Source organism: Ictalurus punctatus, chromosome 25, assembly GCF_001660625.3.
Source record: "Ictalurus punctatus breed USDA103 chromosome 25, Coco_2.0, whole genome shotgun sequence".
Taxonomy (NCBI): Eukaryota; Metazoa; Chordata; class Actinopteri; order Siluriformes; family Ictaluridae; genus Ictalurus; species Ictalurus punctatus.
In genome coordinates this window covers 11,156,094-11,181,868 of record NC_030440.2, presented here as the reverse complement: position 1 = coordinate 11,181,868, position 25,775 = coordinate 11,156,094, and the positions used below count along the sequence as shown (strand labels likewise).

The 25,775-nt window shown below is 39.3% G+C and overlaps 3 protein-coding genes across 9 annotated transcripts in view; 2 read left to right on the top strand and 1 right to left on the bottom strand.

Annotated features, from left to right (window-relative positions):
- cracd (capping protein inhibiting regulator of actin dynamics) overlaps window positions 1-4,199 on the top strand; it is a 39,831-nt gene extending 35,632 nt beyond the window's left edge. For both annotated transcript variants that reach the window (XM_017456050.3, XM_017456049.3), the window contains exons 7-9: window positions 239-429; window positions 2,252-2,411; window positions 2,543-4,199. In XM_017456050.3, the coding sequence (XP_017311539.1) occupies window positions 239-429; window positions 2,252-2,411; window positions 2,543-2,703 (512 nt within the window). In that variant the 3' untranslated portion in view covers window positions 2,704-4,199. The remainder of the gene's footprint in view (window positions 1-238; window positions 430-2,251; window positions 2,412-2,542) is intronic.
- A 400-nt stretch (window positions 4,200-4,599) lies between these two features.
- Window positions 4,600-18,822, bottom strand: aasdh (aminoadipate-semialdehyde dehydrogenase). Of its 6 annotated transcripts, none has more exons than XM_017456055.3 (14): window positions 18,461-18,822; window positions 17,732-17,852; window positions 15,737-16,050; window positions 15,345-15,537; window positions 14,244-14,488; window positions 13,897-13,997; window positions 12,467-12,645; window positions 12,046-12,304; window positions 11,652-11,770; window positions 9,449-10,265; window positions 6,937-7,100; window positions 6,578-6,703; window positions 6,170-6,301; window positions 4,600-5,972 (listed from the first exon to the last, which is right to left on the bottom strand). In XM_017456055.3, exons 1-14 carry the CDS (start codon window positions 18,700-18,702, stop codon window positions 5,517-5,519), a joined length of 3,468 nt encoding a protein of 1,155 aa, XP_017311544.1. In that variant the 5' UTR covers window positions 18,703-18,822; the 3' UTR covers window positions 4,600-5,516. The 6 variants fall into 6 exon arrangements, with proteins under 6 accessions (XP_017311544.1, XP_017311543.1, XP_047007046.1 ...); XM_017456054.3 differs by having other exon boundaries at window positions 4,601-5,972; window positions 13,897-14,003; XM_047151090.2 differs by having other exon boundaries at window positions 4,602-5,972; window positions 13,897-14,003; window positions 17,732-17,842.
- A 55-nt stretch (window positions 18,823-18,877) lies between these two features.
- On the top strand, window positions 18,878-25,757 carry si:dkeyp-117h8.4 (uncharacterized protein LOC572032 homolog). The gene is made up of 10 exons (XM_017455769.3): window positions 18,878-19,080; window positions 19,295-19,361; window positions 20,437-20,489; window positions 21,164-21,191; window positions 21,301-21,374; window positions 21,703-21,766; window positions 21,907-23,510; window positions 23,607-23,673; window positions 24,986-25,037; window positions 25,141-25,757. Exons 1-10 carry the CDS (start codon window positions 18,967-18,969, stop codon window positions 25,178-25,180), a joined length of 2,163 nt encoding a protein of 720 aa, XP_017311258.1. The 5' UTR covers window positions 18,878-18,966; the 3' UTR covers window positions 25,181-25,757.
- The last annotated feature ends 18 nt before the right edge of the window (window positions 25,758-25,775 follow it).

Genomic DNA, 25,775 nt, shown 5'->3' with positions numbered 1-25,775 from the left:
AAATGTCATATGATCTTTAAATGTCTTGACACAAACAAATACATATGGTAAAATGTGTTACAATTACATTCCATGCAATAATAGCACATTATAAACCAGCCAGAAGAGTACTGAATAATATGTCACTTCCATAAGTGTGAACACAATACAGAACATTGTTAAGGTAAATAAGTCTTTGCTTAGTGTGTCTTTGTCACTCTCAAAGCAGATGCAAATTGCGCTCCTGTCTGCTTTACAGAAAAGCCCTCTCTACAGAGCAGGCATTCCTTAGACAGTTCACGGGCACAGGAGAAGGAGACAGGACCATTATGGATCACTCTGGCTTTGCAAAAACAGAAGGGTTTTAGAGAACAGCAGCAAAGCAGAGAGGAAAGGAAGAACCAGAGAGAAGCCAAGCTGGCTGAGAAACAAGCCAAGGACCGAGAAAGTGTAAGTACAACAGTACTTGTATTTCTTGTATTTCTTCTGTTTTTTGTGTATATATCATACTAAATTATTTGAGAAATTAAAACACAATCTAAGATAAAACAAAGGCAACCTCAATACACACAAAATACAGTTTTTAAATGATAGTTATTTATTGAAGCAAGTTATCCAGTACCAACTGAGCCTGTGTGAAAATGTATTTGCCCCATAATTATTAATTCCCCAAATCTATGAAACTGCATTCATAATGAGGTTCAACTGGACTAGATGCAACCAAGCCTGATTACTGCAAACCATGCCAAGGACAACATCAAAGGACCTACAGGTCTCTCTTGCATCAATAAAGGTCACTGTTCATGACTCCACATCAGAAAGACACTGGGCAAAAATGGCATCCTTGGAAGAGTGGCGAGGTGAAAACCACTATTCAGTTTTGCCAAAACACAGCTTGATGATCCTCAAACCTTTTGGGAGAATGTTCTGTGGATTGATGAGTCAAAAGTAGAACTCTTTGGGAGATAGGGGTCCCGTTAAATCTGGCTAAACCAAACACCGAATTCCACATGAAGAACATTATACCTATAGTGAAGCATGGTGGTAGCAGTGTGATGGTGTGCTGCTTCAGGGCCTGGGAAACTTGCAGTAATTGAGGGAAACATGAATTCTGCTCTCTACCAGAAAATCCTTTAAAAAAAAGAAAATCCTAAAGGAGATCCGGTCTTCATTCCATAAGTTGAAACTCAAGCGTAACTGGATTATGCACCAAGACAATGATCCAAAGCATAGAAGTAAGTGAAAGACTGATGTCCAGTTATCGGAAGTGTTTGGTTACAGTTATTGCTGTGGTGGTACAACCAGATTTTAAGTTGAAGGGGGCAATTCATTTTTCACATGGGTGATAGGTGTAACTTGGATAACTTGTTTTTGCTTCAATAAAATAAATAAATATAAAATGCATCGGGTGTTTACTCAGGCTGCCTTTGTTTCATGTTGTATTTTGTTTGAAGATCTATTTAGTATGATATAGACACAAAAACAGAAGAAAAGAAAGACTTTTTCACAGCACTGTATCTGTTCTACCTGTAGTTCATGTATATAAAGCCCAGTGCACACTACATGACTTGCAAAATCTCAGAATCATTGACCCTTTTGCACTACATGACTTTAATAACTTGCAATCAGTTGGTTTTTTTTGGATGTAAGAGTGTGCACACTATCTGGAGAGGTCCCAGCCGAAGCCCACTTTCTCAGGAAAATGAACAAGAGAGCTGTCTATCATCATGTGACTTTGGGACTATTTTGTATTGAAACAAGAAAAAAGAGAAATAAGAGAATAATGTGCTGCAATGGTTGATTGGGGAGACATAGGCAATGAGGACTGTCTGTTATGAAAAGAGAACTGGTGGTATAAAAAATGCTAAGAAAAAAAGGAGCTGTTTCAATACTGTGTGCCACCAGGAATCACATTTAGTTTGCTTTACTAGTGTATGACATGCCAAATAATTGATCCTAGAAGCAATATTATTGTGCTTACATATTGTTCTTGCTTTTCCACTCAAGTAGATGGATGATTAACTGGACCTACTATAAATGAAAGCATAAGAATTTGATTTCCTGTCAGGCTCTCATTGGCTGTTTCCCATTACTGTCCTTGCAACTAGTTTCAGAAGGTTTCACACTATGTATATATCAAACATGCTCGAAAATATCAGCTACTGGGAAATCTACACTAAAAGCTTCTAATGCTCACTAGACTTAAGCTACAAAGAATGTTTACAGGTATATCTACTATGATATGGGAAACATCTCAGGACTTGCCTTACAGGGTGGTATAGTGAGCCCTACAGAGGGTAAGGGGAATGTACACTCCAGTACTCCTAAGGCACAAACCCCAGAGGAGAACAAGAGACCAGACACATTACTGACTCGCTTTGAACGTCGTGACAATTTAAAGAAGGCCAATACCCTACCCACTTCTGTCACAGGTGCAGTTTTTTTCTCTCTTCTGTTTATTAGAATGTCCTGCACAAAATAAACTTGTTCATGTCAAAGTTTAATTAAAGATATTATTTAAATGTCAAACCAGTGAAGTAGGTCTATCTTTCATCTTTTTCAGTCGAGATAGCAGACTCTACCCCATCACCCCCAGCAGCAAAGGACATAACAAAGCGCTTCCCACCTAGTGACACTCCGCAGGTTTCCACTGAACCAGCTTGGCTTGCTCTTGCCAAGCGTAAGGCCAAAGCATGGAGTGACTGCCCACAGATCATCAAGTGATATGTTAACTTTGACTTCTTCTTTCTTTTTTTTAAAAAAAGGGAACACAAACTTCCATGTCATTCACAGGGTATCATATCACCATGCTCATGACCATTCACAAAATACCACATTACCTGTTAAACTGCATTCACTTTTAATTTTTTGGTGCCATTTTCACCCCGGAAAATGGGTAGCAAGCGGCATGTATTTCTAAAATATTGACATACTTGTAATTTTATGTAAAACGGTCCATAACTATAGTGATGTGTTCAAAACACACAATTCTGGATTTGAGAGACAGACACAAAAAGCTGCTCAATTTTACTCAAGAGAATCATTAAAATGTTTAAATAATTTGCATTAAAGTTAAAAAAACAACACCACCACCACCCATCAAACCAGCTTTCAAGCGTATATCTTCTAGTTACAACCCGGTAATCCAAGCCCAGCAGACCTGTTGCTAGCAAATCATTTGTCCGAATATATAAGGCATGCGTAGTATACAAAGAAACATTACTAAAACAAATGATTCACATATGATTTAACAGTTTGAGATCAACTCTTTGGGGAGTCTTTTAAGAACTCGCTCAAGGGCTAAAGTTGCACAGTAGGTGTCAAAGTAACAAATATCTTACTTCACCCCATGATATGTATTGTGTATTACAAGCATGAACTTCAGAACTGGCTACTGTTTTTGAAATTTTTTTAAAGGTTAGATACTGGTCCTGACATATTTAAAAAAAAAAAAAAATGTATTTGTTAAATTGTCTTAACACCTCTTGTCTAATATGGACACGGTTGATTCTCTCATTTGTTTTTGCGAATATTAACTTATTTGATATGCCAAGATTTTCACTGTGTGACAAAAGACTGCTGTCATTTAAGCTGTCACTGAAAATTAACATAATGATGACAGTCACTGTGTTTACTTATGTAAATAACTTACATAGTAAATGTTATTAATGACGCTTCCGTTCAACCACCATGTTAAATCATCTCACTGGAACCCGTTAACCAAACGTTAATGAACTATCTGCTTCTTGCACAGTGTTTATGCCCTCCAGTTTCTTTGGAACACAGACTGCTCGCTTGCTGTAATAGAAACACTTGTTATCCTGTAGCTTGTGCTAGCTCTTCTTGTATCAGACATTAAAAGCAAGTCAGTGGGAGATCAAAAAAAAAAAAAAAAAAAAAAAAAAAAAAAAAAAACATTCTGCTGGGGGAAGACTAACCAATGACTTTCCAGAGGAAAAGACATTATTCTCATAAATAACAACAGCTTTGAACTAATAGAAAGCCTTGATCTCCCAGCAAAACACCAACCCCGTCTACTTAAAGTAATATTTTGTATGTAATGTATGTAGGTATCTATGTACAGAGGTGGACTGAACTGCACTGTGTTCCTTTGAAGATCTATGAGTTCTGTCGCTTTGTTTTTAATTTGGTCCTGTGCAATCGTGTAGCGTCAAAACAGTGTTGTATGTAACATTGAAATAAAAACAGTTTGTTGGTAATTGCACTTTTTGGTTCCATTTACAAAAGGTACTCTTAAGAAGAGAAGATTCTTAAGGAATATAAATTTAATGAATTCTCTAGAAAAACAAAAACAAACACTAAAGACAGATGTTTGATGTCTTTAGATGTTTGTGTTTAAATGTCTGTTTTTGCATAGAAATTAAAGATCGACCAATAGTGGATTTTACGGATAACTAAGTCGGGCGGTACCTACCTGCCGATAAATGGTTAATCAACTGATAGTTTTTAAAATTGATTCTGAATGAAAACATAAAACACACAAAGTAAAATATTGCTGAACTTTATTCATAATAAACATTACTGAAAATGTACTGTACTTTTTAACATGAAATTAATGTAGAAATAATATATATGAACTATTAATAAATATTAAAGTAATTAAAGGATATACAGTACTGTACAAAAGTTTTAGGCTCATGCAAATAAATGCTGTAGAGCAAAGATGCCTTCAAAATAATGAAATTAAATGTTTTTACATATATTAGAAAAAAAATACCATAAAGAACAGTAAACAGTAATAAATGAAACAAAAAAAATTCAATAGTAATCTACGGTACAATTAGTGCAGTTTTATAATGAGCTGCAAGTTTTATTGAGCATGTTCTAGAACCAGCGACGGTTCTTCTGGAGACTTTGACTGTCGCACTTGCTTCTTTGAAGCAAAATCCAGCAGCCTTCATTAGGAGTTTTTTTGTCTGAAAAGTGATCTCTATTATGTAATATGCTGCTTTCTTTAACGACATACGAACATTTTTCTTTAACATTTAATTCTGTGCTGGAAATCTAATGTTTTTTTGTACTGACTCAATAATGTAGAAGTCATAAAATATATATATAAAAAAAAAACATCTATTACAAAGTTTGTACTAAAAAAAATTAGGGTGGCTAAAACTTTTGCACAGTACTGTACATCCAAACTGAATTTTAAAAAAATCATTTCAAATAACAACAAAACTTGTCAGTGATAGTTTTTATTTCGCCTCCAGAGGCTGCTCTCGTACTGGATAATGACAGCAGATCCTTCTCAGCCGCTCCCTCAACGGATGCAACCAGGAAAAATTATCTGCGTGGATTTCTGGAGATAACCGATTGCTTTAACTATCGACAAAACGGTCGACCTTTACTAGAAATCTATCTTAGGAAATATGACAAAATAATATATTAACATCTGTACAATACCAGTACATAGTGCTAAAATGCTACTATTATTTTAGAGCGTTTTATATACGTTACATAGCCATTTACATATTTAACCAATAAGAACATCTGACATATTGTACTCAGAGATGCTTTAGTTAATCCTTCCTGCTAGTCAGTTCCAAGCAGTACACGTAGTCATTACGACATCCTACAACTACAGTGTGACCCCACACGATAGGAGAGGAGAAGAGTTCACCAGGTAAGACGAAAGAGGCTTTCAGTGTTCCATGTTCTCCATCTAGTACCCACAGTGTTCCATCAGTTGAAGCTACAGCTACCAGGGTTCTTATGCCCCAGGGACTACCATCAAAAACAAAAGGACTGGAATACACCTTGCCTGTGGTTTGGAAGCGCCACAGTAATGATCCATTAGCAGGATTGATGCAGTATACACAGCAATCATGTGACCCACAAAAAACAGCTTGACAAGCTATAGATAATGTTGTGCAACCGTCGTATGCTCCAGATCTGGTTCTTTGATTGACTGAAGGTGGCAATGAGGCCAGGCATGGCGATGAAAAGACAGGTCCATCGGTGAGAAAATCCCACAACTAAGGAAAGGTGAATATGATTGAAAAAAGTTTTTATTTCACATGCAAAACTTGTCGACATCTCTATAAACACTGGCCAGATTTGTTTAAAGTTTCTATCAAAACTCAAGTATGGATGCAGATCATAATCTTTCTATACTTTACTGCATCTTTGTTCACACCTGTTTAACTACAGCCCCTACTGTACCTTCTCTTACCACATTTCCATCATGGCTCAATGCACTGATGTGTCCATTCACTGAACCAATGCAGACGCAGGAGTCAGAACAGGAAGGGGAGGAGAAAAACGGAACATCAGTGGAATATGTCCACAAGACTTTACCACTGTCCTATAAAACAAACACACAAAAAAAATTAAATGACATTTAAACTTCAAAAAGTCAAAATCAGAATCCGATTTCTGAGAGGGCAATGCTGGAATTAGACATAATTTCATCTGTAATTCAAACTAACAGGTCATCTCTTTTAAAGGATAAAGCTATATCAGCATGATCTGTTTATAGTACATATGAAGGGGTATGTTACAATGCTAATAAACCTTACTATCCACAGGTTGAAAGGCAACTCTGTTTTTCTGCTATATAGAAAGAAGGTCCAATACTTACTGGACTGAGGCAATGGAGCTGCCCCCGTAGTGTGGCCGAGTATAGCCGCCTGGGACAGGAGTGGACACACGGGGAAGAAAACACCGCACCACCTCCACAATAGTATTTCCATACACAACGCTTCACCTGAAACACACACATACCTTACACACAAGATCTCTGCTGACTGTGCATATTGAGTTCTGCAGGCAATCAAAATGAAACATTGTATACAGAAAATAAATAGGTTTTTTAAATTCTGGATTTGAACCCCCAACCCTGGAGGTGCGAGGCAAATGTGCTAACCACTAAGCCACCATGCCTGCCTTGAGAACACTAATATTTACTAAAATGTAATGGGTTGATTGAGTAGTCTTTACCAATGGTTCTAATGCATAGACAAATCCATCATGGGACCCGATGATAAACAGACCAGTCTGAGAGTCTACAGCAGGAGAACTCTTCACTGCATCTCCTGTCTTAAACACCCAGCACGTCTGCCCCGAGTCCACGCTCAGAAAATACACCTGCCCATCATAACACCCTGAGAACAGAGGTCAGGCATTGGACTATCAACAGTAATGGTAGGTATTCACTCACACCTAATACTAGCATTTCTGTGAAACCGGTCAGCTACAATCAAAATTATCTGACCCCCAGTGTAAATCAGGTTTATTGTCAAAATTTACAGACTCAGCTGTTTGCAATGAACAAATCAAACAAAAGCAGTTAAAATAATCCATCTGAAAATGCAACTTATAATACTTTCTCCAATTTCAAAATTATTCAACCCCCTGAATAGAATCCCTCACAACAGCACAGATATGCAAAACAGGTGTTGTCTCAAGTACACCTGATGCAACTAATCAAGTGCTTCATTAGTTGCACCAGGTGTGCTTGAGCTGGAACACATGAAATACCTGAACTGGCTAGGGGTAGAAAATTTATAAAATACCTGGACGAGGCAGAAAAAGGAAGCTATCAATACCTGCAGCCAGTTTTCTGAGAAGGCAGGTTGTGAAAAACCCTCGATTGACTGCAAAAGACCTGCAGTAAGACTTTGTGGCAACAGGCGCTGAGGTTTCAGTGAGCACAGTAAGGTGCGTACTAAACGCAGAAGGTTTCCTTGCCAGAACTCCAAGACTTACACCACTACTGACCCAAAAGCACAAGAAAAGTTGCCTCAAAATCATATAAACAAGCCACAGAAGTTTTGGGATTCGGTTCTGTGGAACGATGGAACAAAACTGTAACTTTTCGGCATAATGGGTCAGCGGTATGTTTGGAGGAAGAAGAATGAAGAAAGAACACTCTGTCAAGCATGGTGGTGGATCGGTGATGCTCTGGGGCTGCTTTGCATCCTCTGGCACTGGAAACCTGCAGCGTGTGGAAGGCAAAATGGATCCATTGAAGTATCAAGAAGTCCTTGTAGAAAATGTCATGCCGTCTGTGAGGAAGCTCCAGGGCCATCACAGTCACCTGACTTGAACCCCATAGAAAATCTCCGGTGGGATTTGAAGAAGGCGGTTGCAGCATGTAAACCCAAGAATATTACTGAACTGGAGGCCATTGCTCATGAGGAACGGGCTAAGATTCCTCAGGAACACTGCCAGAAGCTGTTCATCTCATTTGCAGCAGGTCATAACAGCAAACTCGTGCTCTTCTAAGTACTAAAAATGCTTGCCATGAAGGGGTTGAATAATTTTGAAACTGGAGAAATCATTATAAGTTGCATTTTCAGTTGAATTTGGGGAAACCACTTGAAGCATTCGTTGTGTTGAACTATTTCAATCGCTTTTGTTTGATTTGTTCATTGCAAACAGCTGAAAGTCTGTTTTGCAATGGGGGTTGAATCATTTTGGCTGCAACTGTAAAGAATGCATGTCTGAACAAATTAATAATCAATGTCTCCAAAATTAATCGGCTTGTAGTGGTTCCCTTAACCCTCCAGTTTGCTCTACTGGCAACAGTACATATTTAACAATAGATGTACTCTTGATTCTATTATTCTTATTTTTGTTTTTTAAATAAAATTTAAAACACTATTTACTCATTTTTAATTATTATTTATATTTGCTTTAATATATTAATTATATTATATATGTATCTAAATCAATCTACATACATCTATATCTAAATATATAATTTGCAATGTTCATTAAATATCTCTTACAACATACTCTATTGGTAATGGAAACAAAAAATACATTCCTCCAGATTCACAGCAGTACGAGTACAAATACGAAATTAGTGGAAATTAGTAATATGTTTCATATTGACAAACGCCATCATTTACTTGGTTACTATGAGATCAAAAAAATTCTCTTCAATATAAACATGTTTAACCCTAATTTATTGAGCTTCATAAAGCTGAATTATGAAGTTAATTTTTGACGAACAGAATATTAGGGGCAAACCATCAAAAGAAAATTAAGCCCTCATTTTAAACTACATGATGTCCCAAAAGTCTCCATACACAGGGGACTATGTATTCCAGCACCACATAGGTTTTGCCTTCGTCAGTGGATGTTCGTGGAGGTCCACTTCTCAGTCGGTCCGCATCACTTCCTATTTGTGTTTTTGAATTTGTTAATAAGTTTGGCGACAGTGTCGTGTGTGAAGTGCTCGCATTGTTTCCTGTTACAGTCCATCACAACCTTGCGACAGCTTTCCAATCCAGCCATGAGAATGATTTCAATATATTCTTCTTTTGTCAAAGGTGTTCTTAAAGGCTATCTGAAAAAAAAAAATCTAATATAAACCAAGTATGAAAAATTTCAGAAGACATTTTGCTAAAACGCATCAATTTCCCCAATGTATGGAAGCTTCTGGGACACCCTGTAGAACATAAGAGATGGAAAAACCTTGCAATAATAATTTCTAACTACAAACCTAATGCCACCAGGGTTCCACATTTAGAAACAGCAGCAGAAGATTCCAGTCGGTCCCCTAGCACACGCTCCCACACCACCTCACCATTGCTCTGGTCCAGAGCCTGCAGTCTGTGCGAGTGAGACCCAATAAACACTGTCGTTCGCTCAGGACCAACCAGTAGCACTGGTGAAGCGTCCACACATCTGCCAGTGTCAGAACTCCAACAGACCTGCAGGCCCAGGGGTTGGCGGTCTTTTGTAATGCCTGGTTGTAAAGTAACACCACTTCCTGAGTTACAGTGATGACTTTGTCCATCCCCAGATGGAATGTCTCTACTAACGTGAATGATGTCTGTGGCTCTTCCAGAAGAACTGTTCGTGGTGGTCAGACTTGGTTTGCTTATAGATAATGGGCTGAGTTCTGCACTCTGATAATTCTCTTGTAAATAATCCCAAAATACAACATCTCCAGCTCTACGAACAACTACAAATCTCATAGTGCTTCTCTCTGAGGACACCACAGGTGGCAAAATCATCTCAGGGTCAAAGTTTGAGTCAACTTCTGTGTGGTACCTCTTAGATGGAACAACAGACGCAGAACTTTCGGGTTGTCTCTTGCCTGTCGTCTTGATAGGATTTTGGTGGGTTGCTGTGATGTGTTTCAGGACATCTGAAAAAGAGCCGTCTAGAATGACCTCCAGCAGACCCGCAGAAGCGGTTTCCATAGTAACAGTGATGTAATCGAAGAGGCGTAGCGCTTGTAGAGAATCCCCACCGCTTAACATGAAGTGGGCATCGTCTGCGACAACACCATCATCACAAAGACCTAGACACTCCTACCACACACACACACACACACCCTGAAATCAAAGCTTTATTTTTTTTTAACCTTAAAGTCATGCTGTGCAAGATTAAACTGTATTCTTCACATAAAAGATACAATTATCAACATCATCTGATTTTTTGACCAGGTCACCCAAAACACACTAGTTGGAAAAAATGATTGTAGACGGTGGGGGTGTGGATTAAGAGGAGTGTAGTAGGAAGGTACAGTACAATCCACCAAGAGCTGGAATGAGGCCTTCAGTGCCAGAGTACAGGGGAGGCAGGCCACTTCCCAATTGGAGGTGACATGCTGAGTGCTAACAGCGGTACACATCATGGACATGGTGGATTGAGGCTGCTTTTAGACCCTGATCCACCAAGACCAGATTCAAGATGTGGCACTGGATAGTGGCTAGGAGGTGAAGGTGAGGTGAATTCCTAATACACTTATATTCTGGTGCCACTCCAAAGACCAAAATCATAGAATATCAATGCTAGTCAGTCCTTGCCTTTCCCAACTAGTAACTTTAGGTACAGATTAGCCAAGGTTTAGGCCCCTGGTGATCTAGCAGCTAGGAGCTCGTGCTCTCATCGCCGCAGCCTGGGTTCGATTCCCGGGCAGGGGACCAACCCAGCCACTGGTACTCTCAATGCCTGTTCCAAGCCTGGATAAAATGGGACAGTTGCGTCAAGAAGGGCGTCCGGCATAAACCCTGTGCCAAATCAAACATGTGGATGGTTGATTTAGGACTGGGTCTGTCCTGACCAGTAAAAGAGCAGAAACTGTTCTGGGTACATCACACAGTGCTGACAGAGAGGAGGGGATAAGGGAGTCAAGCAGGACGTTCCCATCACTCCCGAGTCCCTCTGCAGAGTTACCTTTGGTTGACTTGCACAATTGCAACTTCAAACAGGTGGCAACAATCGATGGAGAGAATGTCATGCTTTTCTATGCAATTCATTATAACTAGCCGAGCACCGGGAGCTAGATAAAACACTACACTTAATGGCTTGTTTCTGATGTACATCAATGGTGTGCGTCTTGCTGTGAAGGTCAGCTGCCGAATCCATCAGAACAACACCCCAAACTGGCCGGAGTGCCCCATTTCCCCTTATCGGCATCCGTTTCAAAATAATTATGGAGTATGGCTCTCTATAAGCCATCTGACTGGTCGTCACGAGGGTATTTCTTCATATCAGAATACAAACGCAAAACATCATGTTGTCTTTAACAGCTCTTTCCCTAAGCCTTCCCGAGAACTTGCTTGTTTAACGCACAAATATGCGATATGTACGATGCTAAGTTTGTCTAGTTCTGCATGTAATTTGATATTCTCAAGATTTTTCTTCAGAAGTATTTGGTTGGTCATCCAAGCAATAAGTAATAATGCTCATACCTTCCATAGTGCCTGTAGTCTTTCTCTCAAAGTCTCCATGTTGCCAACTCTAGTGTGCTTACCGCTACCCTCTCTCTGTCTCTCGTACATCCTCATCAGCTTCTCCATGGCCACTTTACCTATCGAATTCACAATTCAAGACAAGTTTTAGAGAGAGAGAGAGAGAGAGAGAGAGAGAGAGAGAGAGAGAGAGAGAGAGAGAGACTGTTGTGCTAGGATTATTGGTCATCAGTGTTACAAAGGAACAAAGCCACAACTTGTTACAACAAAATATGTTCCAGCTATGCACTGGTGATTTTAATAAGGTGTGAGGGTTTTGGGGTTTTTTTTCCTACATGATGCATGCTTCAGGCCTACTGATTTGTGATACAAACTGGGAAAAAGCACACTGTACCATGATTAGTGAGTGGCAGGGCAGGAACCAATAATACAGTATCTGGAATGCTGTGACTGGGCACAAGTTGAGACAGTCCTTGAAGCACTTCCATTTCTAGAGCTCTGGAGGAAACCTGGGAGTCTTCAGAGTCCTTAGTGGAGCTGTGTTCAGAGGACACGGTTCTTGTGTCAATTTTGGGCACCACAAAGGCCACCAATCTGCTGCTCTTGTGCAAACCCACCACACCACCTTCTACCTGAGGCAAGCTTTCCATGGCCTGGCATAGCCAGATAGAACAAATGAGACAAAACACAGCCAGAAGATTAGACAGACTGATGAATGCTTTGCTCTTTCCAGGAAGCTTAGAATTCTTAGTTGAGAGCGATATGTTCTCAAGATCATCAGCCCAGGTAAGCGGCATAAGGAAAGAGGCACCTACCTGTTGTAAGGCATCCAGGTGTAGCACCTGACCATGCCGTTTGACCAGCCGGTCCTTTCTACCCAAGTAATAAAGGTTCGAGTTCTGCACCATCACCCAGTCCCCTGTAGCACGCATCACTCCTTTCATCGCAGCAGTCATCGTCTCATTGTCTAGCAAGCATACTCTCTCCTGACCACCTACAATATAGTTCAAATACACAATTCAATTCTTCACTCTGTAGCATGCACAAGTGAAAGCACTTATTCAACACTGAGACTTTTTAAGCTTTAAGTTATACCAATACAGAGACACAGATATTGCTAACAAGAACATCCTAGCAGGCAGGAAGAACAAGTACAACTTGAAGGGGCTGCCTCTGACGCCAATAAGTTTAATCCTTCGTTTACAAGTACATATGGTCGAAATACCCTTAAATAAACTTCATATTAGAAGCAAGCTATTAAAGAAAAATCATATCCAACATCTGACCTTGCTGTGACCATGACCCTGTTCAGATCAGTTCCGAAATCTCATCAGTTCATCTGCTGCTTACAATAATTCCATATAAAGCCAACAAACATTCAACTAGTTCTTGAGATATCGTCCTAATGAGAATCTCAGACAGACGGAAAACCCGAAAACGATGCCTCCAACACCTAGTATCAGAGGCATAAAAAACCCCTGAATTTTACTGACACTCATTTCGACAAAGAAATGGGACTTGAAATAACAACCTTCCAATCAATTAGTAGGACATAAAATTAAACTATACGGTATTTATAAAAATATGCAGCCGTTTTTTGGGTTTTTTTTTTTTTAAGCTTTTAAGTTTTATACTTTTAATAAACTGACATAAAACAAGAACAATACAAACAGAGCCAAATATTACAGATAGGGCTGGGCGATATATCGAGATAATATCGATATCATGATAAATGATTACACGATACACTTTTCTGAGATTTCGTTGGTAAGGTGATTTTTTTTTATGGCTTTATTAATTACAAATTAAACGGTACTGAACAGATGCTGTTGATTTTACATAGTTTTTTTTAAAAAACTTAATCGTCTTTGTCTATGTAGGCATTAAAGAAAAGTATCGTCAAACTCAGTTTAACGTTTTTTGTTTATTGTCACAAAACCTAGATTTGCGAATTCACAGGTCAACATTCTTCTAGATAAAGTTGGCGCAAAGCATATATGTTGTTGATATTTGTATCTTTTCCCCCTTCAGTGAATTGGCTTTTTCCACCAGGTCATGGTCTGTCCGTTCATAGTCAGTCTGACCGCTACTTTAGCATAAAAAAGCAGGAAAGCTTAGTTTTCAAGTGGCTCCCGTATCGTTGTAGCAAAGAGTAAATGCTATACGCAATTGTGTGTTAGGAAGACTAAAACATTTGACCTATTATTATTATTATTGTTATTATTATTATTATTATTATTATTACCTATGAAGACCTGTCCCTCTCCTTCAGTGACCAAACATCCATTTTCATCTCTTACTTCCACAGCAGTGTCCATGAGCGGTTCCCCCAGAGGCACAGATCCACTGTCCCTTTCAAACATGACACTCTAAATTACCCACAATGCACTTCACGAAAAACAATTTCAGACTGTATATCTCAAAATGTACTTTGTACCTTGTTCAGAACTTTTACTTACCTTTCTAATACATTTTAAAATAGAACTCTACAAGCACAGGGAAACTTCCAAGCGTCCACAAACAGAAACGTGTAGCAACTATTTAAAATGAGCACACTCGTGTACTAAATGTCAGAGGTCAAGTATCACTCACATGTGGTCTGAGGAGAGGAGATCTGAGTCTGGCAGCTTGTAGCAACAAGCCCAGCACGAAACTTCTGTGGTGCCATAGAGATTATAAATACGCGTCTTGTTCCCTGCTTGTTTCCAGCTGTTGAGGAGAAATAGCGATGGACATACCTCTCCTCCCAAAGCCAACACCCTCAACGAGGAGCCTGCACTGAGTATCTCCTCCTGCAGGACACGTCCCCCAAAGCGCCGCAGTAGAGTCGGGGTGGACTGATGAACAAGCAAGACAAAAGGAGAATTTAATCTAGTAAATGCAACCATGTTGAACAAAATGAGTAATCACTTTGTTGCTTGCAGAGACTGACAATATCAACAGAACAAGCTGCAAATAATACCGCTAATGCTGTGCTATTTATTCTGATTAACGCAAGATGAAAAACACAGGACCAAACATATCAAACAAATAGAAAATGTGATGTTTTAGAACATTTTTACATTACTGCATAGCCTGATAATAATAAATACAGTAATATTACTTCTACTACTACTACTACTAATAAGATATAGCATCAATCTGATACCCAGTAACAGTATCAAGGTAATACCAGCAAAAAACTGTGGATCGGATATCATCTGTGGATCAGAAAACATATCGGATCCTGTGACAAATGGCAAAGTTTGGAATTGGATTTGGAACATTTTTTTTTTTTGAAACTGGAAATGTTTCCATATAAACAGACCTGACTCTTCTTTCTTTTGTTAGGATTGATTTTAATATATTTATAATTTTCTATATTCATTATATTTATACTGAAAGCGGTTTTTATGTGAAAAAGTCAGGTTTAAATAATATAAATAAATAAATAAATAAAGGGGAAAAGCAGTTTTTAAAGAAAACTATATCAGATGTGTATCAATATCGGCTGGCACTCACCGTTTCACCATCAGTATCGTGGGGAAAAAACAGTACTTTCTTGCCACCTCAGAAAAATCTTTGGAAATATCAGCTGAAGTTTTTTATTTATTTATTTACATTTTTATTTATTTATTTATTTATTTGCTTCAACCAACACTAGTTTAGTTCAAGCATCAGTAAATCACTGAAATGTTCCTTATAGACATATACCTGTAAAATTGTGGTGGCGTTTCGTCTAAACAACACATTGGCTAGTCTGCTAGGCATCCTTTTCACAGCTGAGGGAACTATCAGAAGACAAGCTCCAGAAGACAGGGCCAAAAACATCTCCACCACTGAAGGGTCAAAGGTTAAAGGTGATGCTAGGAACACAACATCCTCAGGGGTCACCTGAAATAAAGAGCTGAAGAGATCATAAATTAAGCAACTCATGGTATCACTGCACATCGTCACAAACTTATACAATAGTAAAACTGATTGAATTTAACACTGGAAGTCCTTAAAAAACAGACAACATGCCAATATAATTAACTTATGTAAAGATTTATGTTAAAGTGCTCAACTGCTACTATTAGGTGTTAAATATAGAGCTGTAGAATCACCTGAGATGTACTATATTAGGCACAATACACTTGTGTGGAACTTTAACTATTTTAGGAAGCCCTGTTGTTCCAGATGTGTGCAGAACATATGCTAACTCTTCTGCCTGGTGTTCCTTTCCAGGATCATCAACACCGGGAGGCTGTCTTTCCTCCTGCTGTGTCTTTAACGTCGGATTATCTTCCACCAGCCGGCTGTTGCTTACTTCAGCTGACAACAGCGAATTTCTGTGAAGCTTTACTAAAGTAAGCTTATGTTCTGACCAGGCTGCAAACACTTCAATTGACAATGAACCAGAAAAGGCACTCTGGAATTGCTGGACAGAAAGAAAAAGGAAGGGAAAAACCTGTAAAAATGCACATTAAAAGTAAAATCTGCTTTCAGGATGTTTGTAGTTGTTCTTACAAGTGTGAGATTAAAAAAAGTGTTAAAGCAACTATTATTTGAATATTTATTCAATGCATGTACAGTCCCCTCCAAAAGTATCAGAACAGCAAGACCAATTTATTTTTTATTTGTTTTGCTATACACTGAAGACATTTGGGTTTGTGATCAAAAGATGAATATGAGATGATAGATCAGAATTTCAGCTTTTATTTCCTCATATTTACATCTAGATGTATTAAACAACTTAGAACATGGCACTTTTTGTAGCAGACCACCCAATCTGTAGGAGAGCACCTAAAATGCTTCTACAATCATGAGTTACATCATCAGTAAAGATTAGTGAGCCTGTTCCAGAAGCAGCCATGCAAGCCCAAACCATGACACTACCTCCAACATGTTTCACAAATGAGGTTGTATGTTTTGGATCATGAGCAGCTCCTTTATTTCTCCCCACTTTGGCCTTTCCATCACTTTAGTAGAGGTTCATCTTGGTTCCAGAAAAGTTTGTGGATCATCTCTGTATTTCTTTGCGAATTCCAATCTGGCTTTCTGATTCTTACTGCTGATGAGTGGTTTCTATCTTGTGGTATGGCCTGTATATTTCTGCTCTCAAAGTCTTCGTTGAACGGTAGATTGTGAGACCTTCACCCCTGCCCTGTAGAGGTTGTTCATGAATTCACTGACTGTTGTTTTGGGGATTTACTTCACAGCTCTAACAATGTTTCTGCCATCGACTGCTGTTGTTTTCCTTGGCCGAACCATTCAGCATCTGGTTGTTAGTACACCAGTGGTTTCTTTCTTTTTCAGGACATTCCAAATAGTTGTATTAGCTATGCCCGATGTTTGTGCAATGCCTCTGATAGATTTTCCCTCTTTTCTCAGCATCACAATGGCTTGCTTTTCTCCCATAAACAGCTCTCTGGTCTTCATGTCAGTTTAACCTTTTTAACAACAAATGCTGTCTTCACAGGCAAAGCCCAGGGCTCAAACCAAGAGTAGACATTCAGAGCTATTAATTCTTTAAACATTCAATTTAACAGGGCACACCTGAGTAACAAGAGGCACCTATTAGTCACATGTTCCAATATTTCTAATCACTTGAAAAATGGGTGCATGCAAAACAAAATGTGCGATGTTCAGAGTTGATTAACAAACATCTAGAAATTCTGATCTCTCATCTATCATCTCATATTCATCTTTTTATCTCAAATCGAAATGTCTTCAGTGTATATCAGAAACAAAAAAACTGGCCTTGCCATTCCAATACTTTAGGAGGGGACTGTATGTGCGAATGTATGTGGTGTATGCATGCATTTTGTCTACACCAACCACTCACATGAGCTAAACTAATATTTTTCGTTGCATCTCATCCAAAGGATAGCATTTTAGCCAAATGAAAGCATCATGTAAATGATGACACTAGCCATAATTCAGTGTAATACAGCTATTACACTACAGTAAAGGAGTTGACGTGTGAACAAGTGGTCTGAGATATCATCAATGCTAAAATGTTCAGAAAGTACCTTTCCTGTTAGTTTCACTGTAGTTAGTTATACTTTAAGAAAAATAGCTGAAATATCAACTTGCTATTCTCTAAAGAGAATTAATACCTGCAGCAAAGTGCTCTGTATCAAGCAGAACTTCAACTGACATCTGTCCATTATTCTCATGGTAAGCAGAGGTGGTGAGACTGGGTCCAGAGGAACATAGGCAGCAGGCACCTGCAAGACACTGACCAGTGAAGAGACTGTGACTTTGTGAGAAACTGAAGCAATAATGTGCTATGGCTGCAATATAGAAGTGCGGCTCAGCATGCCGTTTGCACTATATGGCCAAAAGTATGTGGACACCTGACCATTACACCCACATGTGCTTGATGAATATACCATTCCAGATTTATCCCCCCCTCTTTGCTTTTATAATAACCTCCACTCTTCTGGGAAGGTTTTCCACTAGATTTTGGAGCATGGCTGTGGGGATTTGTGTTCATTCATCTACAAGAGCATTAGTGAGATCAGGCACTGATATTAAGAAGTGAGGACGTCTGGGGTGCAGTCAGTGTTCCAGTTCATCCCAAAGGTTTTGAGGTAAGGACTCTGTGCAGGACACGTGAATTCTTCTACATCAACACACCATGTCTTCACGGAGCTCGCTTTGTGCACAGGGGCATTGTCATGCTGGAACAGGTTTGGGCCTCTTACTTCCAGTGAAGAGAAAGGGAAGACATCCTATACTACTGTGTACTTCCAACAACAGTTTGGGGAAGAACCACATCAAGGTATGATGCTCAGGTGTGCACATACGTTTGACCATACAGTGTATCAGACAAACTTACATACCTAAAGATCCAGACAGGGAGGAAGATGCTCACATCACAGAACACACCGAGAACACGTGCATTCTCCCCTACTGCTCCCTGCAGATGTCTGCATAGCTCGTTCCCTAACGCTGCGAGCTGATGATAGGTCAGGCAAGTAGCACGCGACGCGCCGGTGTCGAAGATGGCAGCGGTTTTATCGCCGTGATTAACAGCAGCCTCGCGCACCATCGCGTGCAAACTCTTCATGTCTACGCTGTTCATCCGCCGCTATCAAGTTCATAAATTACTAAAACAGTTCGTATTTACAGTGAACCAAACCATCAGAACGCTCGGACCAGCTCCAAAACATCGCGTCGCACAAAAATGACGTGTAATGACGTTTCCTCCAACCCGCCAATCAACACGAGCCATTTTACATCGGGGGGAAATTTGAAAAATTGTACTGATTAGCGAGTGACGTTAATATTAACTCTGCTACTGAAGCGGGTGGTATCTCTTTAATTTGGCGAGTTATAGCCTTTTGAAATGGAGTACCATCACGGCCGGTCTGACCCGAATCAAAACAGTGACCTGAATTTTGACCAGTTCAAGAAAAACGGCGAGATGTTCAGAAACACGATGGAGCGGATTTTTCAAAAAGTGAGTAGCTTTCTTCTTGCGAACGTTAGCTAGCCATCTTCCCTAGTAGCTAGCTACGATATTTAACTAAAATTAACTTATTAGCTAACCTACCTAATCACATACTAGCTACGAGCTTAGCTTGATATCTTTATTAACGTTAAGAGTGTTACTGCTGTACACGGCTACAGGCGAAACTGACTTCTTTATAAACAATAACAATAATCTCTTTCAGTACTCGAATTTATCAGATCCAGGACCTGATGTCTGTCTGAAAACTATGACCTTCATATCTGGGAAAGGTGAGATAATATTTTCAGTGCCGCTGTATCGATGTTAGATTTTGTATAGCGGTGGAACCCACCTTTACTAACTATTTAGTTGGGCAATATATCGATATAATGTTGATATCGTGATGAATGATTACGCGATACACTTTTCCCCTGGGATATTGTTAGTATGGTTTTGTTTTTGCGTTTTTAATAATTACAAGTTAAATGGTACTGAATGGGTGCTGTTGATTTTGATGTAATTACAAAAATCCCCTGATCATATTTTGTCTTCATAGGCATTAAAGAAAAGTATAATCAAAAGTGGGGGTTTTTTGTGTTTATTTTACTACTGTTCTGTTAGCTAAATTATATATTGTGATGCGCGTCATGTATCATAGAAACGTATTCAAGTATTATGTGATATTTTTGTCATACGGCCCAGCCCTATTACTAACTAAAGTTATTGTTGAGTTCTTAGTTTGAACAAAATGAGTTTAAACCAAACCTTATAACTAGATGAATAATAATAAGCCCTGTAATTAATTAAACCTTTTTGACTTGTTACACTGTGTGGCCAAAAGTATGTGGACACTCGACTATCACAGCCACGTGTGGGCCTTCCACAAAGTTTGAAACAACCGATTGTGTAGGATGTCTTTATATGCTGTAGCATTACAGTTCCCCTGGGAACTAAGGCCCAAACCTGTTCCAGCATGACGATGCCACAGTGCACAAAGCAAGCTCCATGAAGACATGGTGTGTTAAGTTTGGAGTGGAAGAACTTGAGTGTCCTCCACAGAGTCCTGACCTCAACCTCACTGAACACCTTTGGGATGAGCTGGAACACTGACCACACCCAGACCTCCTCACTTCTTAACATCAGTACCTGATCTCACTACTGCTCTTGTAGCTGAATGAAGAAAAAATCCCCACAACCACGCTCCAAAATCTAGTGGAAAGCCTTCCCAGAAAATGTTTCAGATTTTAACAATGATCCTAATATTCTAATATTATTCCGGGTCCGGGTGTAAAACGTTGTGAACCTTTTGAAATAGAAGACTGAGTCAGTGTGTGTGTGCATGTCTCAGGCTGTGTTTTTCTGCAGGTTCTGTGCCTTTGAACAGCGCCACAGCAGAAAAGGAGCTGCGGCACTTAAGGGTACGAAGAAAACAACTGAAATCACGTAATGCATCTTTAGACCAGGTGTCTGGTTTTGATGGACAAAATGTCATGTTTTTGTTTTGTTTATACCGTGGACATGCAAAGTTTATGGGTCATAATTGAAAGGCCGTGTATTGTAGTAACACAGTTTAAAATGATAGTAGGATACTTTGATTAAAAAATCATTTCATGCTGGACACAGACAAGTCGGACTGTGGACTAACTCGACAATTGATTTGAACACAGACGGTGATGTAAAAAAAAATGTCAAGGTTACATTATACAACATTTTTTTTACATTATACTTAATTTTTGTTTTGTTTAAAACCATGTGTGAAGGACATGAACGGTAAACAAAGACGACTTTTTCCAACTTGTATGGAAATTTTGCTAGTGGACAGTTCAATCTTGGAAGGAAGTAGTTTGTCTATGATTCACTACCAGCTGTTTTTCTTTTAAAGCTTAAAAACAAACTGGCTTCTGCCTTCCTTCTTTTGTTTTATTATTATTATAATAATTATTATATTAGACTTCTTGCCTAATCTGTCAGACTGACTTTCACAAGATCACATCAGTGCCTTGTAAAAATCAAGAAGGTTGCACCAGAGTACCAAAGAAAAGACTCTCTATGAATGGTGATGTTTCCTTACATGTGCTCATTGTTCTTGCAGAATCAGCTCAAAGATCGGCCACTTCAGGGTAGGAAACGTTTTGTTTGGCAGTGTTTTTCTGCATGCTTGCAATGAATTGTTTTGCAATTGATAATCCTTTTCACGGCCCATGTTTTCTATTCTGTTTTTTAATCTAGCGTCGGATAGTCCTCAGGAAGAACGCACCCTCTTGGATCAAGATGTGAGCTCGTCTCTCTCTTCAAGCCGAGTGGTGTGTTTTCTTTTTCTTTTTTAAACACATACATTTATTTATTTATTTATTTATTTATTTATTTAACACGCCTTCTCAATTCTCTGTCAGCAAATCATGATGTAAGGATTAATCAGACCTTGTTTTCTTTCTTTCTGGGGTTTCTGTAATATGAGATACAGGTAATACTATTACAATTAGAAGATGAGCTGTACATTGCCGATTAATTTGTTTTACATACATGGATTTATAGATGAGAGTGATGTTCCTGAACAATTGAATAAGTAAATAAAACCCTATTTTTTTTTTTATTTTATTTTATTTTTGGTCTTGTATTGTCCTATTTCAGACGGACGTAACAATGGCTGATCTTGACCATTCCATTCAGATGGAAAACGGCAATACCAGCCTGTGTAAGAACTCACCGTTCCAACCTATACACACATTTCATCAAGCCAGCTGTGTAGAGCTGTGCATATATGAATACTTATTAAATAAGAGAGGAATTCTGAATACACCCCGTGCAACACTAAGCATGTTGTCTCAAACACAGGGTGTGGCTCTGACACGTCCCAGCGCTCCCTGAAATCAACAAGCAGCTCTCGTAGCGGCTTGTGGGGCGAGCCATCTCAGCCTGAGGAAGAGGACCGGGATCTGGAACGAACACTAAGCAGCCATGGTGGCACGCTCTTGGACATCTATCCCAGCATGCTGAACCAGATCGGTCAGGCGTACCGACGTCAGCATGTGACTGACGTGGCTAGTGCCGTCTTGCGCAGGTATCATCGCAGGCGCTGGCAGTCTTCCCAAGCGCAGCACCGCAGTCATGGCTTCAACAATACTCATAATCATACATTGAACAGGATGAGAGAGAGCTCACTCACTGCCCCAAAACCACCCCATGATAACATCACTAACCACCAGAAAAGTAAATTGAAATATCAGGGATCTTCACCGTGCAAAAGCAAGCCAGACTTTTCACCAGCAAAGAGCATCAGTAATTCATCCCTTGTATCCACTGCTTGTTTTTATTCGCCAAGAAGAGATGTGGAGAGCACATGTGGAAAACGAGGAGTGGAAAACGAGTCCCATTGGACTGACCAACGCTCTGCGAACAGCGAGTTGTTGCATCGCCCTGTACGCGTGCTGGACCTTTCAACGCCTCCGTCTTCAGTTTCTTCTTCCCCTCATTCTCCATCACCAGATCTCAACCAGACCTATGTTGTCGAACCTGTCCCTTTGCCAAGATCTCATGGGGTTCCAATCTCCTCTGCCTGTAGCTCAACCTGGTCGCCATTAAAAATTGCCAGAATGTCATCTCTCGCAAGTCAAAGAGGCAACTCTGTTAATTCCCCACTGTCCTTCTATCGCTCAGGCCTGCACAGGGACCACATTGATTGTCTCGCTGTTTCCCCACAGAGAGCTTTCAGTGGTCATCTTTCTCAACTAAGGAGTCCTCTAAAGCCCAGAATTAGCCTGGAACACGACCAGAAAACATCTTTTTCCTATCCCAAGCAAGCATTACCTGTGATTCATACCTCCGAGGTGTGCCAATCTTCCAAAGGCCAGAGATACCCCTCTCCCCGCAAGCAATTCCCACACCATCAGGAAAATCCCACCAAACAGCTGAAGCGTCAGCCATCCTTCTCTGACCCATCCTCTTCCATCTCTCAGATGCTCAGCAGGCAGATTGATACCGAGTTCATGAGTCTTTATCATCATTTTATCTGTCGTAGCACTAACCCTACATCTTCCTGTCACCTGTGCAAGAGGCAATCAGGGGTCCAAAGTCCTGCTGTGTTCTCCAAGAGCATGTACGCACTCTCTCTAACGCCTGTACGGAGCCGACTAAAGAAGAGACATCGTGAGCCAGAGGTAGTGGAGTCCCTGCGGTTCAAGCGTTTCCGTGAGAGCTGTTCACCGCTCCGGACTAACCAGTCCTGGCCAAAGCAGCAGCAGGCAAACAGATATGCGAATACTGCAATGGTGGAGCCAAATGAGGACCAATACACCTGGAACAGGGCTCTTCTCTTGCAGTGTCCTAGCCCGGGATTTCTCAGAGCCATCAGACAGCATCGGAAAAGTACATCAGGAAGCAATGGAAAAGGACTAGGTTCCAGACCGGACCTGCAGACGCAACACTACTCCCCATCTTTGGTAAGACGATATGTAACGCCACAAAAAAAGTACGCATCACCTAAAGTTGACTTTTGGAATAACCCCCCCCCCCCCCAATTTCTCATATGTTTGCAGAGAGATTCACTGAGAAGTGATGCAGGAGAATGTCAGAATTTGGACATTTCTGAAGCATATTCAGGCAGTAAGTAACTGGTCAGTGGGTATTTCTGTTGGTTTGGCTCGGACTCCTTCACTCTGGATTTCGAATTTAACAGTGCCTTTTAATAGAAGTTTGTGTGAATGCATGTTGGATGAATCAAATCAATTTTAAACACAATAACTCATTTTCAGCAGACCAAAAGTAATGAACAAATAAACATGATCTTAAATAAATAGTCATGATTGTCATGTTTGGTCAAATGACTACCTGAATTCTACGACCTGTAGATGCCACCTTGTGATGCTCTGCCAAGTCTAATGCACTCACTTAGCATTTTAGGGGCTTTTTTATTGCCTTGAATCTTAGCCATAGAAAGTGAAACTTAGTTCACTTCACTGACCAAAAAAAACAAACATCCAGGACTTTTATTAGTAGGCCAGTAGTTGCAGATGTGAGGTTTACATTAGTGCTATTTCTAATACATTATCATATACAATACATTATAGCAGGCAGATGAAGCTTTCTGAAAAAGTGTCTCTGTAGTGTCTTTACTCTTAAAGTTACAGCTTTACCTTAAGTTTTCCTACATTGGAAAGTCTTCTGGTGGAAAGCTTTGCTGTTTCTTGATACCGTGACAAGCTGCTTTTTTTTTTTTTTTTTTTGGATTTTATTAACTTGAAGACAGAGTACAAGGCTTGTGAAGGCAATTCTGTTTCTATGTAGCTGTTATAACAAGTGATAACAGGAACTAACTAATTTTTGTTTTAAATAGACATTTGACAACATTAAATGTAACAGATAGGATGTCCTTTTTGGGGGATTTTTGCCCTAATTTAGTCTTAAGTACAAAAATGTTGTACTATAGAAGTTGAAAGCTAACTCGTGCATCTTTTTGAACTACTATAGTCCCGGCTACAGATGGCTGTGGTATCATCACGATTTGAGCTCACGATGTCCAGATGATAGCATGGACACCTTTCAAAATGTTTCAAAACAAATAAATGAAAGAACATTTTGTACACTTTGTAATTTTCATTTGAGCTCACGATGTCCAGATGATAGCATGGACACCTTTCAAAATGTTTCTAAACAAATAAATGAAAGAACATTTTGTACACTTTGTAATGTTAAGTCGTTCATGAATTTCCCAATATGGCTATAAACATGTTTAAAGGAATGCTGGTTCCAGCTTAACGGTCATCGTTAAATTGGATTTATGAATAGATAAAGTATCACGACAAACCAGTAGAAAATAGCAGTATCCAGACTGCTCTGTGTACATCCTGAGACATGATCGCTTGCTTGCTTCCTTTTGTTTACTTTATTTTATAATTTTTTTTTTTTTTTTTTACAGCCAGGTCACCAATGAAAACCTCGGATCAACGTGGTGTCTCAGTCTCCCCAAGGTAAAGGCCTACACATTACCCAGCATTCACTGCAATGCTGTTTCTGTATGATGTTGATTTTCATTTCGACCGACTTCTCACCCAACTCAATTTTTACTTTCAGACTGTCAAGGAGGCGACTTCTGTATGGACCCTTCCAATGATCAGCCTTCCCCATTTGCTTGTGATGGTTTATTTAAGAGAAGCCATTACTTTATCCTTTTTTCTTTTTTTTTTTTTCCAAATATCTGAAATGTTGCAGAAATATTTAATTAACATGAAGTTCAGAATGGAAACATTACATTCAACACAGGCTCCAGTGTGTATGTTGTTTTTTGTCTCAGCGTTTTTTATGAGCAAGTTACTTGTGATTTTATAACCAATATAAAACCTGTAGGAGAAAGAAGTTTACTGGACACAATGTGAAAACCAGCATCAACATTAAAAAAAGATATACATAGTACTTGATCACAATATTAGTGCTGTCACTTCACTTAAATGGAATATTTTGTTCGGGCCTGTCCAGTTTAACTAAAGGATATTGCTTTTGAGAATTGCTTTTAAATAAAATTCCTGATTGTATCATATGTAATATAGTTGAACACGTTTTTAAAATATATACCTTTTAGACATAATCTAAGTGTACACAATACGAGTCTAGATTTTGTCTACAAGATGTCAGCTGTGTTTTTCACTATGCTTGTAAACTGATTTTAATAAATAAGTTGACTTTTTCTACAATGGAACAATCAATTTTAT

What these genes read in the sequence shown, in the direction of transcription:
- aasdh (XM_017456054.3), bottom strand. Translation starts at nt 18,702, where the DNA reads ATGAACAGCGTAGACATGAAGAGTTTGCACGCGATGGTGCGCGAGGCT. An exon ending in ACGCCACCACAATTTTACAG is followed by an intron (nt 14,489 to 15,344) that starts GTATATGTCTAT and finishes CTTGTTCATCAG; the next exon opens with TCCACCCCGACTCTACTGCG. An exon ending in GACTACAGGCACTATGGAAG is followed by an intron (nt 10,266 to 11,651) that starts GTATGAGCATTA and finishes TGTGTGTGGTAG; the next exon opens with GAGTGTCTAGGTCTTTGTGA.
- si:dkeyp-117h8.4 (XM_017455769.3), top strand. Translation starts at nt 18,967, where the DNA reads ATGGAGTACCATCACGGCCGGTCTGACCCGAATCAAAACAGTGACCTG. An exon ending in GACCTTCATATCTGGGAAAG is followed by an intron (nt 19,362 to 20,436) that starts GTGAGATAATAT and finishes GTTTTTCTGCAG; the next exon opens with GTTCTGTGCCTTTGAACAGC. An exon ending in TTCTGAAGCATATTCAGGCA is followed by an intron (nt 23,674 to 24,985) that starts GTAAGTAACTGG and finishes TTTTTTTTACAG; the next exon opens with CCAGGTCACCAATGAAAACC.